The sequence below is a fragment of the Periplaneta americana genome, chromosome 1, assembly GCF_040183065.1.
Source record: "Periplaneta americana isolate PAMFEO1 chromosome 1, P.americana_PAMFEO1_priV1, whole genome shotgun sequence".
In the NCBI taxonomy this organism is placed as follows: domain Eukaryota; kingdom Metazoa; phylum Arthropoda; class Insecta; order Blattodea; family Blattidae; genus Periplaneta; species Periplaneta americana.
This window is the reverse complement of record NC_091117.1, coordinates 66,997,663-67,012,564: the sequence shown is the minus strand read 5'-3', so window position 1 is coordinate 67,012,564 and position 14,902 is coordinate 66,997,663. Positions and strand designations below refer to the sequence as shown.

Sequence of the window (14,902 nt, the reverse complement as noted above, 5' to 3'; positions counted from 1 at the left end):
ATCTCAGAGTTGTAGTTCAGGGTCTGAAGTCGAATCTAGAACAGCAATAAATGTGTCTAAAGCTTCTCGAGCACTCGACAGCTTCGACTTCATTTATGTTCTGTTCTGTGGTGGTAGGAAAAAAAAAAATCTTGAATGATCTCTTCCTCTGAATCTGGTAGCCAGGATCTCTCTCTTCTCCGTGTATAACCACTAGCCAAGATCTTCTTTAGTGAGCCAGTTTCACTGTCTGCTAACAATATAAGATGGTAATCACTGACCTCACAATCCTCGAAGTCTGGTTCTACATCTCTGTCAAGAAGATTGTATCAGCAGTTAACAAGTGTGGAGATCTTCACTTCACTCCAACCAGAAGTCCAGTTGAACACTGCAGACTTGATGCTGAAGCTGTGGATTCTCTGCAATATTTTCTACCCTTGCATGGCTTCCTCTTTGTTCTGAGATTCCTCCAACACCACCATCACTTCATCAAGAAATTTCTTGAATAATTTAGAGAGAAAAATTGTTCCGGGGCCGGGCATCGAACCTGGACCTTTGGTTAAACGTACCTATGCTCTACCAACTGAGCTATCTGGAAACTCTACCAGACACCGATCCAACTTTTCCCTCTGTATTCACAGTCCTCAAAGTGGGCTAACAACCATCAAGCAACCACTAACATAGTTTTAAAAATAGTACCTATGCAGCAGAAAAAGTTGGCAGTTTTGGAATATGAGAAGTCATTTTCCTTTGTTACTATACAGCATGCATTCCAGAGACAATATCTTTGAACTTCATTGCCAGGTCACCAAAGCATTCTGTGACAGTATCGTCAATTTAAGGCAACTAGTACTGCGAGTAAAGGTAAAAGCGGTGAATGCTCAAGCATTTCTAATGAAACAATAGAGCAAGTGAGGGCAAGTTTCATTCACAGCCCTCAGAAATCAACATACTGTGCCAGTCAGGAATTTAAAATTCTGTAACCGACTGTACAGAAAATTTTACGAATCCAATTGTGAATGAAACCGTACCGCATCTAGTTACTGCAAAAGCTGAAACCAGAAGACCTCGTCAAGTGATATGAATTTTGAAATTCCATGCAGGCCGCTATGGAGGAGAATGATAGTTTTGAGGACCTTCTAATGTTTAGTGACGAGGCAACATTTCACTTGAGTGGTAAAGTTAATCACCATAATGTATGCACCTGGGGTACTGAAAAACCACGTTTGACAGTACAATATGAACGAGATTCTCCAAAAGTGAATGTGTTTGTTGCAATGTCTAAATCAAAGGTGTACAGCCCCTTTTTTTCATGAAGACAATTGTGACTGGTATGTCATTCCTCGATATGCTACAGCAATGGTTGTTTCCTCAAGTGACTGAGAATTCCAATAACTTCATATTCCAACTTGAGGGGACACCGCTCCATTGGCACACTTAAGTGCATCGCTACCTGAACACAGAACTCCCTCGCCGCTGCATAGGGTGATGCACTGAAGATGACTTAGCATTGTTGCAGTGATCTCCTAGATCCCCCAATCTAATGGTCTAGGGGTGTGTAGAAGAGATAGTGTACATGTCACCACTACCAGCAACTTTGGTCGAGCTCAGAATCGCATTACAGATGCATTTACGACCATTACCAGGGATATGCTACTGCGCGTATGGGACGAACTTCAATATCGCATCGATGTGTGTCGTGTAACGAGAGGAAACCACATCGAACACTTGTGAAGGTGTCCGAAACTTGGACAGTATCTGTTTATTTTGATGTAGCATACATTATTCTAAGTGTTATATTTTTCTTTATGCAGCCGCTTAAAACCTGATAAATCAATTGTAATTGCCCTTTATATGTAGACCTGTATCTTTTTATAAAGTTTAACAAATAGTTTCATACTTCATCTGGTGTATGGTAAACAAAAGGACCTGATTTTCCAGATTTAATATCATGTATGCAAAATGTAAAAACCCACAATTGTCTCAAATAAAAAACTGGAATGATCGGTAACTGCACATTTTGCAAATTCCTAATTTTTTAATTGGTTTATTTTATGGCGCTGTATCAACTACTATGGTTATCTAGCATCTGAATGAAATGAAGGTGATAATGCAGCGAAATGAGTCCAGGGTCCTAAAGTTACCCAGCATTTGCCCTTAATGGGTTGAGAGGAAATCCCTGAAAAAACCTCAACCAGGTAACTTGTCCTAACCAGGATTTGAACCTGGGCCCACTCATTTCACAACCAGGCATGCTAACCATTAATCCACAGCAGTGAACTCCTCATTTTTAAAGACATTCTTTCACTAGATCTAATTTGTGGAATTTTTTAGTTCTGAGTTTACGGATTAGCAGTTCTGATGCAGTTACATCTTAACATTTTCATTAAAAAATTCTCTAAGTTTAACACTCAAATTTTCGCATGAAATACATACTCTGACTTGTGCTCTTCTAAAAGAGCAATATTTGCCTTCAAAGCAATTTATAACTCATATTCTGGATATTTTCCTAAAAATACCTATACACTTGTTTCACGTATAGTCTAGCATCCAAATATTCTTTACAAACTCCTTATAATGTACTTTCTTTATACCAAATGATTGGATAAAGTCATGTACCTTTCCACACATCTCCTTCTACAAGGATATTACACAATCTTCCGGCCCTTTTCATTGAAAGATCCCATGAACAGACACAAATGCCCGAATTCTTTGTTACAATATAAAATGTTGTACATGAAAGTATATTTAGGTTTAAATGTTGCTTTAGACCTGTGAGGATGCTCTGAAATCTCAGAGTGATTTTCCCCTGGTTGCTGACCTGTTGGTGTCTTCCTTGTTATTGGATGACACACAATTAGGTCTTGGAGGAATATGTCTTGTTCATCCTTACTCTTCAAAGCACTAAAATAGTATAGAACTTTCATTAAGTGGCTTTCCAATATTACAATGAAGCATTTTAACAGACACCTGCAACAGTAAAATAAAATCAATAATTGTAATGGGCTAATATTTTATAGAACACTAATCATGTAAATAAATTTGATTTATTATATTTTTATGTTCGATATTAGCTTACTTGCAAACATCTACATCTATTTTTCTTACCTCTATCTTCCTTCCTTTCCAATATCTTCTTATTCTAGCTCTTTTTATAACATCTCTCTTATAATTATCACTGTTCCATTGTCTTTCACTATTCGTTTCTTCTTTTGAAGACATGGTTTTTAATCTTAAAATACAAGGCAGGAAATAGCGCCAAACATCTGCTGATTAATAATGTTATTACACAAACAGTTTAATCATGCAAAATTGTTCTACTTTGCAGAAAAGGCATACACATTACCATGAATTTTCACTGTGATATAAACAGAGTGAATACTAAATGCCATCTTCGAAGACTAGGGCGTAATAGACCACATTCATAAATAATATAGGAACCAATACTCTATCTTGCAATTTTTCCCAAATGTCTAAAAGGGCACGTATTATTTCCGTGGGAAATGCTTCTGCATGCATGGGTTTAAGCTCAGAGTGTAACTCCCGCACGTCCTCATCAAACAACCCGCACTTCCAAATGCACTTTCGTCATTCCAAGCACCATGCACACAGGTTTTCTAGGATTTAGTTCAATGCTGGACAACAGGTGGGTCACACAATATGCTTTGAAACCTGTTGACTGCGTAACGTACACAAGGGAAACATCATGTGCTTATCTTACTTCACCATGTGAAACAAATACATATTGTAATATCAGTTTGAACTGGGACACTGCACAGAGAACTCACAGTATTGTACTTGAAAACAAACCAGCTACAGTCATTTTCTTCACAGTTCTTATGCTGAAGCCAAGAAATCCGATCATTTCAGGGTCCAGTACATGTCACATACATCACATCGTTGTTGTGTTCTTAACATTTAACTCCAATTACTACACGTTATGAATCAAATGTAACTATTACCCCATTTGACTTCTGGGTATTGTCTCTAATATCTCCAAAACTAATAATCATACCAAGATGGTTCCTATTTCGAATTTCATCACCACAATATCCTCTATCATGCTCTGGTCTTTGAAGACGGCATTTAGCACGCACTCACGCGCGCACACACACACACACACACACACACACACACACACACACACAGATATATATATACTGTACATACATACATACACAGTAGATGTGACCTTTCTGCATCTTGCAAAAATTTTCACCGTAATGTTCAAGAGGTTATTGTGTAATTGTAAGCGCTCTTTTCACATAGTTCTGATAGAGCTCTTAATGTCATAATGTAATATAAAAAAAAAATCACATTCGTTAGATGTGCCCTTTCTGTATCTTATTATTCAACTGTTCACACAAGTTAGACAGGCCAATCAACAGTGGTAAATTCTGAAGCACTACAACAAAATAACCCAAAAGCCGTTCAATATGTGCCACTCACAAAAAAAAAATAAAAAAGTTAGTTTACAGGCAAAGTAAAAATGATAGTCAATGAATTAAAATTCGAGATTATTGCAGTGGTTCTCAGTCTTATAATACAACATCTTTAATAACCAAACAAATCTTATGATTATTCATTAATTACTGCATAAGTAAAGGCAGCACAGCAATAGTTATATGCGTCATGAATTGAGGAGTAAAACAATTTATTCGAAAATAAAAAATAAATATACGCAAATATTTTTCTAATTTATTACTCAGAGTTAACACATAAAGAATGGTTGATATGTTTCCTTTCTTAACATTTTATGCATGTATTTAATGCTCAGGAATCAACAATCACGTCATTATCATCCTTGTTTTCCAGTAGGCTACTTATTATGTGATATTTAGAATGTAGTTTTTTCGATGTTGGCAATAGACGGAGATAGAAAGAGACAGGCAGAACAAGCCATTTCCATCTCTGAGAAAATAAGAATTGCATATTTTCATTATATATCCCTACAGATTTACATATTGCAAACATATAAGAAGCAGTATTCTGAGAGACAAAGAAAGTGACAATGAAATATAATCAGCCTTACAATATCTAGGAAGTAGTCAACATGTGGCCGCTTGTGCACAAAGAATCGCACAGGGTGCCTGTCTATTGTGACTTTCAAAACAAAGTCTGGCGGTGTCCCAGGTTTCACAGTTTGTCGCACTACACCATCATGATGTGAGTGGATTAAGGTCTCGTCCAAATCTAAAACCAACACCTTCCGCTTCACTATACCTGCAAAAAATAAATTACCATTACACATCATTTTATCAAACAAATAAAAGATCAATTAATTAAATTACAGAAAAGGAAGTATAGTTTATTGATTAGTTGGGAAAATTCTGTAATCATTAAAACTTTGATGAAAATATATTTATATAATTTACTTAACAATAAAAACATGTTATCTGCAAAAGAATGGGGTTTGTGTATGTAAATGTGATTAATATAAATTAGTAAATGATAACAAAGTTGGATGGAAGACCTGAGAGAAAAAGTGTGTTCAATAAGCGTAACTTGGAATGGGACAGTAACTTTTTGTGGGATATGAAGAAGAAATGGAAATTGTATTTATAAAACATTCCTTTCTAACTACAAAAGTTATTCAGAGATGATTAGATTATGATATAACTAGGACTGTCAACCATTTTTTACAAAAATTAATATCCGGGAATCAGCAAAATTTTTGGCTACTTCGACAATGAATATTCTTTTATAAAGATGGATTTCATAATTTTACATTATAAGTATAACTGGACAATATGTAACTTGCAATATGAAGAAAACGAATTACCAACAGAAATTGTAATATCTGGCACATATCTGCGATTAAGTTACCATTCATGTCAATTAGACATAATCTAAAAGTTACACATTTTAGTATACTTAATTTTTAATTAGCCAATTTCACTCTCATCTTTCAATTTATTTCTTGTCTCAATGACAGGCTGTCAAACTGAAAAATCATGTATAAATTATGTTGTTATTAATACCACATTTCTAGTAGAAAAACGCGTAACAGTAACATCACTATGGTAATTATCATTTTATATGGTGCAAAGAATGGTAGGAAAAACCACAAAAGAAAGCAGATCACAATAATAATAGTCTTTATTAAACACAATGGGTGCTATTCATAGACATTTCGCTAGCCCGTGCTACAAGCATGCTAAACTAGCCCCAGCTATCGACTGGTTACTTGTACAGGATTCATATCATATCATATCGCTAACACTGGTTTATGAATATGAAAAACGTTAGTTCGCTGATCGTCCACCGGAAGCCCGTGCTAAGAATATCTACGAATATGACCCAATGTGTACAACTTCAGTCATTTTTTTCGGGACCTTGCAGAGTGACAGTGATTATAGAGTATTGGTGGAATAATAATGATAATGGTGAGAGAATTGAACCTGGGTTGTCATGGTGGAAGGCAAAGAGACTAACCACTCACCCATACCCAAGGCATGCAGATCACAATAATTTAATTTTGCCTATTTTCTTTCGTGGATAAATAAAATAAAATCAGGGAATTGGTAAAAATTTCACTTCAACCAATCAGAAACTTTTTACACATAGACACAAGACAATTTTACATTATGGGTATAACTACATAATGAATAATTTACAATATAAAGAAAGCCTTTTACCACTATAAATTGCGACGTGGTCAAGTTGACAATCTTAGATATTAAGAGCAATAAAGTGATGGTAAATTAATAACAGGGGAAAAAAATGGATGAGTCCTTCCTATAAAATGATGCACCAGGTCTTTTCAGAGGATAAAGGATGACCTAAGCATGGAGCTGACTATCTAGTGCTGAAATTCAGAAAGATGGGTGCTGTACTTCATACTTCCTGCACGCTTTAGAGATATAGCTATATACGGACACACTATCTGTAACTCTTCATAGGAAGAGATAAAACTTGTGCAACCACTGCTTAGAGTTAAGATATGAAAATATGCAGTAAGGAAGGACAAATTCGAGTGAATGATTACTACAGACAATAGGAAGAGATGAAATGGAACTGAAAAAACGAGAAAATTACAGTGTTTTAATATTTTACGATCACATTTTCAGCCACAAAAATATTAACTGCTTACGTATTTCATAATAAACTGATAAATCCAGAACAAGCTATCATTGCATCTTTCATAAACAATATTATCTCTAGGCACAACCCTTTCTACAATTATTGTGATAGATAAGGAATCTGATAGCATAGCATGTATCAAAATTTATCTTGCTAATCTGTGTTTAATACAAAACATGTATTGTAACAGACGTTTTACAAAGTACAAATGATAGGATATGATAACAAGTTGCAATAATATACGAGATACATTCTGCCGCCAAAAATCGCGTATGCCAATTAAAATAAATGTTACATTGGTAAATATTAACAGAAAACAAACATTTGATGTATACATTACTATGTGTATTATGTCAACAAAGAAAAAATAGTGAGGACTGCCAGAACAATGTTACCAATAGGCATCAATGTCACATGCAACCATCACAAGCTGTTTAGTCCAGTGGTCTCAAACATTCAGAAATGAAGCACAATTTGTCCAGTGATTTCCCCTCCTTGTTTGTAAAAGATAACATGGAAAACAGGTCACATATCATCATCAACATCCTGTCATGTTACAGTCCTCTAAGAACTGTTACGATCTACAATAAAATCTAGACATTCTGTTCGCATGGTGATGCCAGTTATTTTGATACTGACAAAAATATAGTCCAATATGGGGATCATTCTTCATTCTTGGATACACTCTTTTAACATAATCACTGATGAACGTTATTGAACAAGTAATACCTACTTTACTGTGTTAATATTATAATTTGGAAGATGATGCAAATCACATCGAAACTAGTCACTCAGGTAATTTACCATCACAATTATGATATTAACACAGTGAAGTAGTTATTACTTGTTCAATAACGTTTATCAGTGATAGGCATCATGTCAAGCTCCTCTAAGATGTTTTCATTTCTTCTACGGTTCTACTTAGTACAGTCTGCTGATCAGTGCATAAACCTCATCTCAAATGCTGTTATTCTACTTCAGTGGTTCCCAAAGTGAGAGGAGGTAACGAGAAGATTTACAAAATAAAACAAAAACGCTTTATTAACTTACATTTATTTTGCATTTAGAAACATTAACAATGCTGAACATAAAAACCAAAAAAATCATTCGGCAGTTATGAAGTAAAAAATAATTACCTAATGTGATAAGTGTGCCTGTTTGTCAGAACACAGCCTCTCAAATCTGAACTAACTATTCGACACACACAAAGTAATATTGTTTTAAAATTTGAGATTTCTCGCTTTTGTTTTGATGGTAATCATAGACGAGAAACTTAATTTGTATGAGGTTGCAAATGTTACCAAACGAAGTTGCATATGTTATAAAAAATTTAAGAGCTTTTTTTTTTTTTTTTGCAAACTCAAGGTTTTCTTTTGATGGAAAACTGGTCAACAGTTTTAACATCCTATTTCAATGGGTTTTTCCTTTATAAATATATATATTTTTTTTTAATTTCAGCCAGTTGAACGCAACAGATTTAGTATCCATCTGTGACTGTAGTAATTGTTTCGAGTTTCTTCGCAAAAGTCTCAAAAAGCTATAGCTTAATAATGTACTTCGGGTGGTATCCAGTGGGTTTTGAGTAAAATTATAGTTGTTTACGATTTTATATGGATCTGTATTTTTAGAATGGAGTCAAGAACCTGTATGGTAGTGGGGTCGCAAACTGAAGTCTTGTCCAAAAGTGGGTTGTGCCTTCAAAAAGTTTGGGAACCAATGTTCTACTTTCATCTCTTTTTTGCTGGATCCATGCTTTGCAACAATAGCATAGGGCAGGTCTTGCTAATGTCTTGTACAAATGGATACGAGTATGTCGGACCAAACAAAGTTTCATGACACTATTTATTATGTCCATGGATGTATGATATTTTAAAACTTTGTCTGGAACATCTAATTCTGTAAAAAATTATAACATAAAGCCAAGGTAATTAAATTGATTTACTCTTCCTAAAATTGTGTTATCTATATAAATTTTGCTTGATACACGTACTTCGTTACTTTCAATCTTTTAGTGGATATTCTCACATAATATTTTTCTTTGATCTTTGTAAATCATATTTTGAAATAGGTAATAATGCCATGTCATCTACGAAAATTAGGACAGCTATAGATAAATATCGATTCACAGGTATTTGACTAATAGCAATTCACAGGTATTTCACTATGTATTTTTTTTTAATTTAAGTTTATTTTTACACGTGGGTTGCAAAGAGTACTGTAACTGTTCCAGCAAAAATGAGGAAAATGACATTTCAGCATGCTGATATGTCATGGCATTCATAAGCATCCGCTAAATGGTGAAGAGAGGATATGGTTGATGGAGTTGTCTAACAATTTTCCCAACTAAGTCATACAGACTCCTAACCAAAGGCAGGTGAGGTGCTCCAAACAGGTTGCATGTAGGAGATATAACCCCCATAATATTTTTACATGCTTTAATACCTAGGTTAGCAATTCCCAACCGAGGTTCTACAATCTGATGATAGGAGTTCCATGGATATTGTTAAATCTTTCACGAACAGTTGTAATTCAACCATATCATTCTTTCTGTCAGACACTGCATGAACTTAGCTGGAAAAAACATCTTCTGAAAGATTGACATGTTTCCATACTTATCTCAGTTCCAGACTCACGCATTCAAGCATAAAGATTTTATACCACTAGTTTCCAACCATACCATTTGGAATCCCTATCGGGAAATCTTGACAATTGCTTCCCTTCTTTATCATCGGACATTTACGACTGGATCAAGAATCCTTTCATAGATTACCCTAGCAGTGTAGAAAATTTATTGAGAATGGACGAAGAAGAGCAATTAGCTAAATTGAAATGTGATCAAACATAAAAAGTGAAATTCAGTGAACAATCTTTAGATGTGTTTTGGCCACTGGCAAGAAAAGAGTTTCCTGTAATCTCACAGAAAGCTTTAAATACACCATATTATTCCAAATCTCAATATCTCATTTGTGTAAACAAGCATTTTCTTGTTTTACAAACATTAAAGCTTAACAACAAAATAGACTTTTGACCATCAACGGAAAGCTTCGAGTTTGCCTGTCAAAATTGCGGCCTACAATAAAACTATTGTGTACTAAGAAACAAGCACAAATTACACATTGACCTTGCAATGAAACCGAATTATACACTTGAGGAACTGTTTATTTCTATTTGAGGGTGAATCTTCTAAACATGTTTTGCAAATTGGAAATAGTTTTGGCTAAATATATATAAACAGCATCTGTAATAATGGTTTTTGTAAGTTATAACTTGAAAGTGAACGTCTTTCTATCAATAGTATTATTAAATAAATATTGTTTTAATTTTTTTTCAAGCTGTAATAAGCTTAAATGTGATATGAATCATTTACTGTACAACACAAGTTTATACTTTAGCCCATGTGAAAACACTACAAGTCTCGCTGTCGAGGTTCCCCGAGGTTTAGTTAAATATTTTTATGGTTCCACAAAGCAAAAAATGTTGGGAAACACTGATCAGGTCATATTGATGTGTATTGCAGTAGGCCATGGACTATAGTAGTTGAAATTCTATTTCTATTGCCATATGTAATATATGGCTTGTATTCACTTAAACTGATTTCAATTTTATCAATGAACATGATAATGGTGATTAAGCGCCACAGATTTGAACCCGGGACCTCCCAAATATGAGTCTAGTGTGTTATCACTGAGCCACCTCACTCAGTCTAAAGGCCATATTCCTGTATGCCTGAATTCTCTGATAATTGCATTCACACAGGCCTAATGCTGAATAGAAGAGGTGAAAGTCCACAGCCTTGTCTGACACCAGTGAAGGTCTCTTTCCAGACTGATAAATAATTGTCATGAATCATGATGCTAGTTCAGTTAAACTTCAGTTTCAAGCTTTAGAAGTCCTAACACAACTCTTTTATATCCACATCAAACTCTAGCATCAGACTTATTTACTTTTGCCCTTTCCAAATCTGTCACATTCAAACTGTGACATACACATCCTATAACCAGGGACAGCAAAACTGAAAGATCAGTTAAGATCACCTAAGATAGGACACGAAAAATTACAATCCTCAACATAGACAACAGCACACTAAACGATTCCTCTGTATGTTGTACTACAGATGATGTAAATGATTTCCAATCTTTAGAACACTTGATGCAGCATTTCGTGACCATGTTGCCTCAGGTGAAACAGTTGTCTTTAGAAGTTTGGCGAATTCAAACAGTGTCAAAATCGCTTTGAAAAATGAAAAGTGGAAAACCATTTTCGGCAGTGACTGAGGAAAACAATGTTATCGCAAAAAGTATGAAAAATGGAGATTGCAAACTGATCTACAGAATTTAAAGAATGAAATTAAAAAAAAAAACAAAACAAAACAAAAAAAACCATATAACCCTCAATATTTACCAGGTGCAACCTTGATAACTAAATTGATTAATAATAATAATAATAATAATAATAATAATAATAATAATAATAATAATAATAATAATAACAACAACAACAACAGTACTTACTGAGCCTGTGTCTAGAAAGAGGTGAAAGAGGAAAAATTTCATATTTTACTGGTTGATGCTGTACCACCTAGAACAGAAAGAAATACACGTCTTGTTAAAATATGAACACATTCAAGACATATTAGAAGACTTTATCTTGTAAATTGAATATGGCGTTTTATTTCCTCATCTCCTAAGAATGTTACTTCAAAACTACTCTAAACTCACTCCTCATCCTCTAAAGATAAGGCATTACACTCATATGTTCATTTATACATATGTCCACTTATACATTCAAGACCCACATATTCAGCCACAGATAAACACGGAAAATAGGAATCAATCTACTTAATGTATCCAGCTGTTTGCTGACAACATAAAGTCCACTATAGTCCACTGTAGTCTATTCAGTTGTTGTTTTTCACGAGAAATGAGGGATATTTTGATCGGTGTTCATTATAGATTCCCGTTGGGGCCTTAAACTTGTTGTTTAAGCTAACAAGTAGCAAAGAGGTACCCACAGAAGCTGCATTGACACCAATGCAGTCCCACCCCTCAATGTAAAATTCTCCAGAAGTAAAATAGTTCCTCAATTGGATCTCCGGGTAGGGACTGCACTGAGAGATGCCAAGAATCATACTAAAGTACTTATTTGGAACGGAAAATAGGAGAAAAAATAAATTAGTAACTCTCTTACACATAGAGCTAAAACAGGACACAAAAAACTTAAAATAACGTTAAACTGGTATAATGACAAGATTTCTTAATTCTACCAAGCTGCAATTATCCTCTAAATCTGTATTTTAATACACCAAAAACACTAATATGAATGCATCAAAGCAATTTCTGCACATATATTTATTTGGCTTACAATTTCTTTTCACAATGCATGTTCAATAATACGAATTCCCAGTAATTTCCTGGTCTTGTGAAACTATCCCAGCATTCCAGATGTTCTACCACAACGTTTTTTTATGTCATGAAATTCATTTTTCCAAATATTCCAACAAGCTTTCGGAATGAAGACAGATAACAGAAGTCAAAGTTCAAGCCATTTAGATTTCTGGCCAATATAACTTTTTCTACTGCATTCATAATATTGTACAAGGCAAATTCGAGTCTGCAGAGACAAAATGTTTCGAGGAATATTTTCATGAAAAAAGAAAGTCTATAAACTACACGACAACAGTTTTAATTGCCATTATTTCTTTACATCTCGAAATAAACGCTGCCAAAGCTTTAAATTACAAGAGAAGAAAAAAATTATCGTAGTGGCATATGTATGTATGTTTGTATACTGCAACATACTAAAAGTACTATAACGTTCAATGAATGTCCCATTTGTCACAGAGTATAACCACACTGTTAAATTTATTAAGTGTATTGAGGAGCTGCTGTATTAAGAATGACAGCAAACACACTTAAAACTGCAATGTCATTATTATCCCTGATGAATGAGATAACACGAAAGCTTAATTAAGTGAACTGTAGGATGAAATGCTATCAGGACAGAGCTATCTCCACACTATGATTAATGTCATATATTAAACAATTCGTATTTACGACTTTTTTCTTTCTGATGGATGCAATGTTCACCGAATAGTTAGGGCCTTGACTTTCCATGTCAGAGACTTGGGTTCAAATCACAAGTCCAAGTGCAATCTGCGGTAAGTTTAGATATGTTTGGGGCAATTTCTTATGATAGCAATTTTGCAGTCGTATTCTTCCTCCTATTCCTCTTTGCTAGCATCACCATTATACATAATGCACCACAAAAAATCATTCAAGATGATATACAGCTTCAGGACATTATTTGTAAAGGGCACAACTTCAATCAACAAAGGAATAAGTCGAAGTTGTAGCCCCTCTCATATTTCACTTACAATTTCTACGGATGACGATCTTCTTCAACCATAACGAATTAGGCCTAATAGATGTTTTAACCTCATCTTTTTTAATTTTGGGGTCTATGCAGATTCTACTCCTAATTCCTCTAAAATTTCTCCATTTCGTTTATGATCCAATAGAATGTATCATATACTTTTTCGAAAAAATTCAATTTTAACTCAGTGTATCTATCCTTTTCTTGTTTTGCTAACGAGATGTCCAAATTTCAGTTCCATATAGAAGTATGATATTTGTATCTATTCCATGCTATTTAGAACAGTTGTGAGGTGTGTCATCGGTTCCAAGAATACCTATGATGTCCTCGTTCCTAAATCATCAGATTCTTCTTTACTGCCTTCTTCACTATTGTCCTAAAATGCTCGGCCACATTATGTCTGGTGATGTACCAGGCCACTGTGTTCCCGAAGGAGTCAATGCTGCTGTTGTATTGAGTCTGCCTTCAAGCATGCTGATTTATCATGCACGAAACAAAACCTCCTATGGATCAAGGATGCTATCAGGATCTCTCTAAAATGGGAACACTTCGTTTTCTAAAACAGTGTTCCTGAAATAGTCGCCATTCCATTTTTTGATAACCCACTTGTTGCTTGAGAGGCAAATGATGGGCACAAAAATTATTGATATGGAATATGTGTAAAAATGAATAAATAAAGTTGTAATAGCAGGTGTGCTTATATGGGTTTTCTTTACATTGGACCCCCAAGCAAAGGTTATGACCAACCATGTACACATGCCGAAAATCAGTTTTTTTTTGGTATGAGGGATGCTGAAAACATTTTAAATGAAAATCTCGAAATAGATTATTTTTCAGCATTACAGCCTTTCAAATCAATCAGTTTCACAACATGAAACATGTTAACTCCTCACTGACCCCACACAGAGCCTCCACTATGTTCTATCCACAATTCTAGGTGCTCCCAGTTACCAACATTTCACTTATGATATTCTTTTGTGTTCTTATCCTTCCATTTATGTCATGGTCTTCACATGTTCTGAATCTTTTTGCAACTATTTGTGATTGTATTACATAAGTCTCTTTACATTTAATTAATGTGATGAAGTAAAAAGTAGCCTAACCACCAACGTAGCTCAGATGGTATGAGTTGGACATGAGACTGCTCCTCTCTGCCTGAGTTCAAATTCCACTTAGGCTGATTATCTGGTAGGGTTTTTCCAAGCTTTTTGCCCAACTGCACAGCAAATGCCATGCAATCCCATGGCAAAACCACTGACTTATCTCGCCAAATGCCATCTTGCAATCACAAACTACACCAACAAGCACAATAAGCCATCAGGCTATGATACATTCAGAACAGAGAGAGAGAGAGAGAGAAGTTGCTTATGTCATGTCATGTCATGGTGGTAGTAATGTATTTTATGGCATCATTTTGTTATTCCAATAGGTTCATCATTATTCATACATATTAAGCTTTTATGGAGAG

At 34.8% G+C, this 14,902-nt stretch overlaps 1 protein-coding gene across 3 annotated transcripts in view; it reads right to left on the bottom strand.

Annotated features, from left to right (window-relative positions):
• The window catches only part of Dd (CTD nuclear envelope phosphatase 1-like protein dullard), a 51,019-nt gene that overhangs the window by 25,829 nt on the left and 10,288 nt on the right, over positions 1-14,902 (bottom strand). For 2 of the 3 annotated variants that reach the window (XM_069821635.1, XM_069821626.1), the window contains exons 2-3: positions 11,574-11,640; positions 5,012-5,202 (exon numbers count right to left, since the gene is read on the bottom strand). In XM_069821635.1, the coding sequence (XP_069677736.1) occupies positions 5,012-5,202; positions 11,574-11,640 (258 nt within the window). Of the gene's footprint in view, positions 1-5,011; positions 5,203-11,573; positions 11,641-12,860; positions 12,909-14,902 lie in introns of those variants that run through there. The other variant, XM_069821642.1, reaches the window with a different exon arrangement.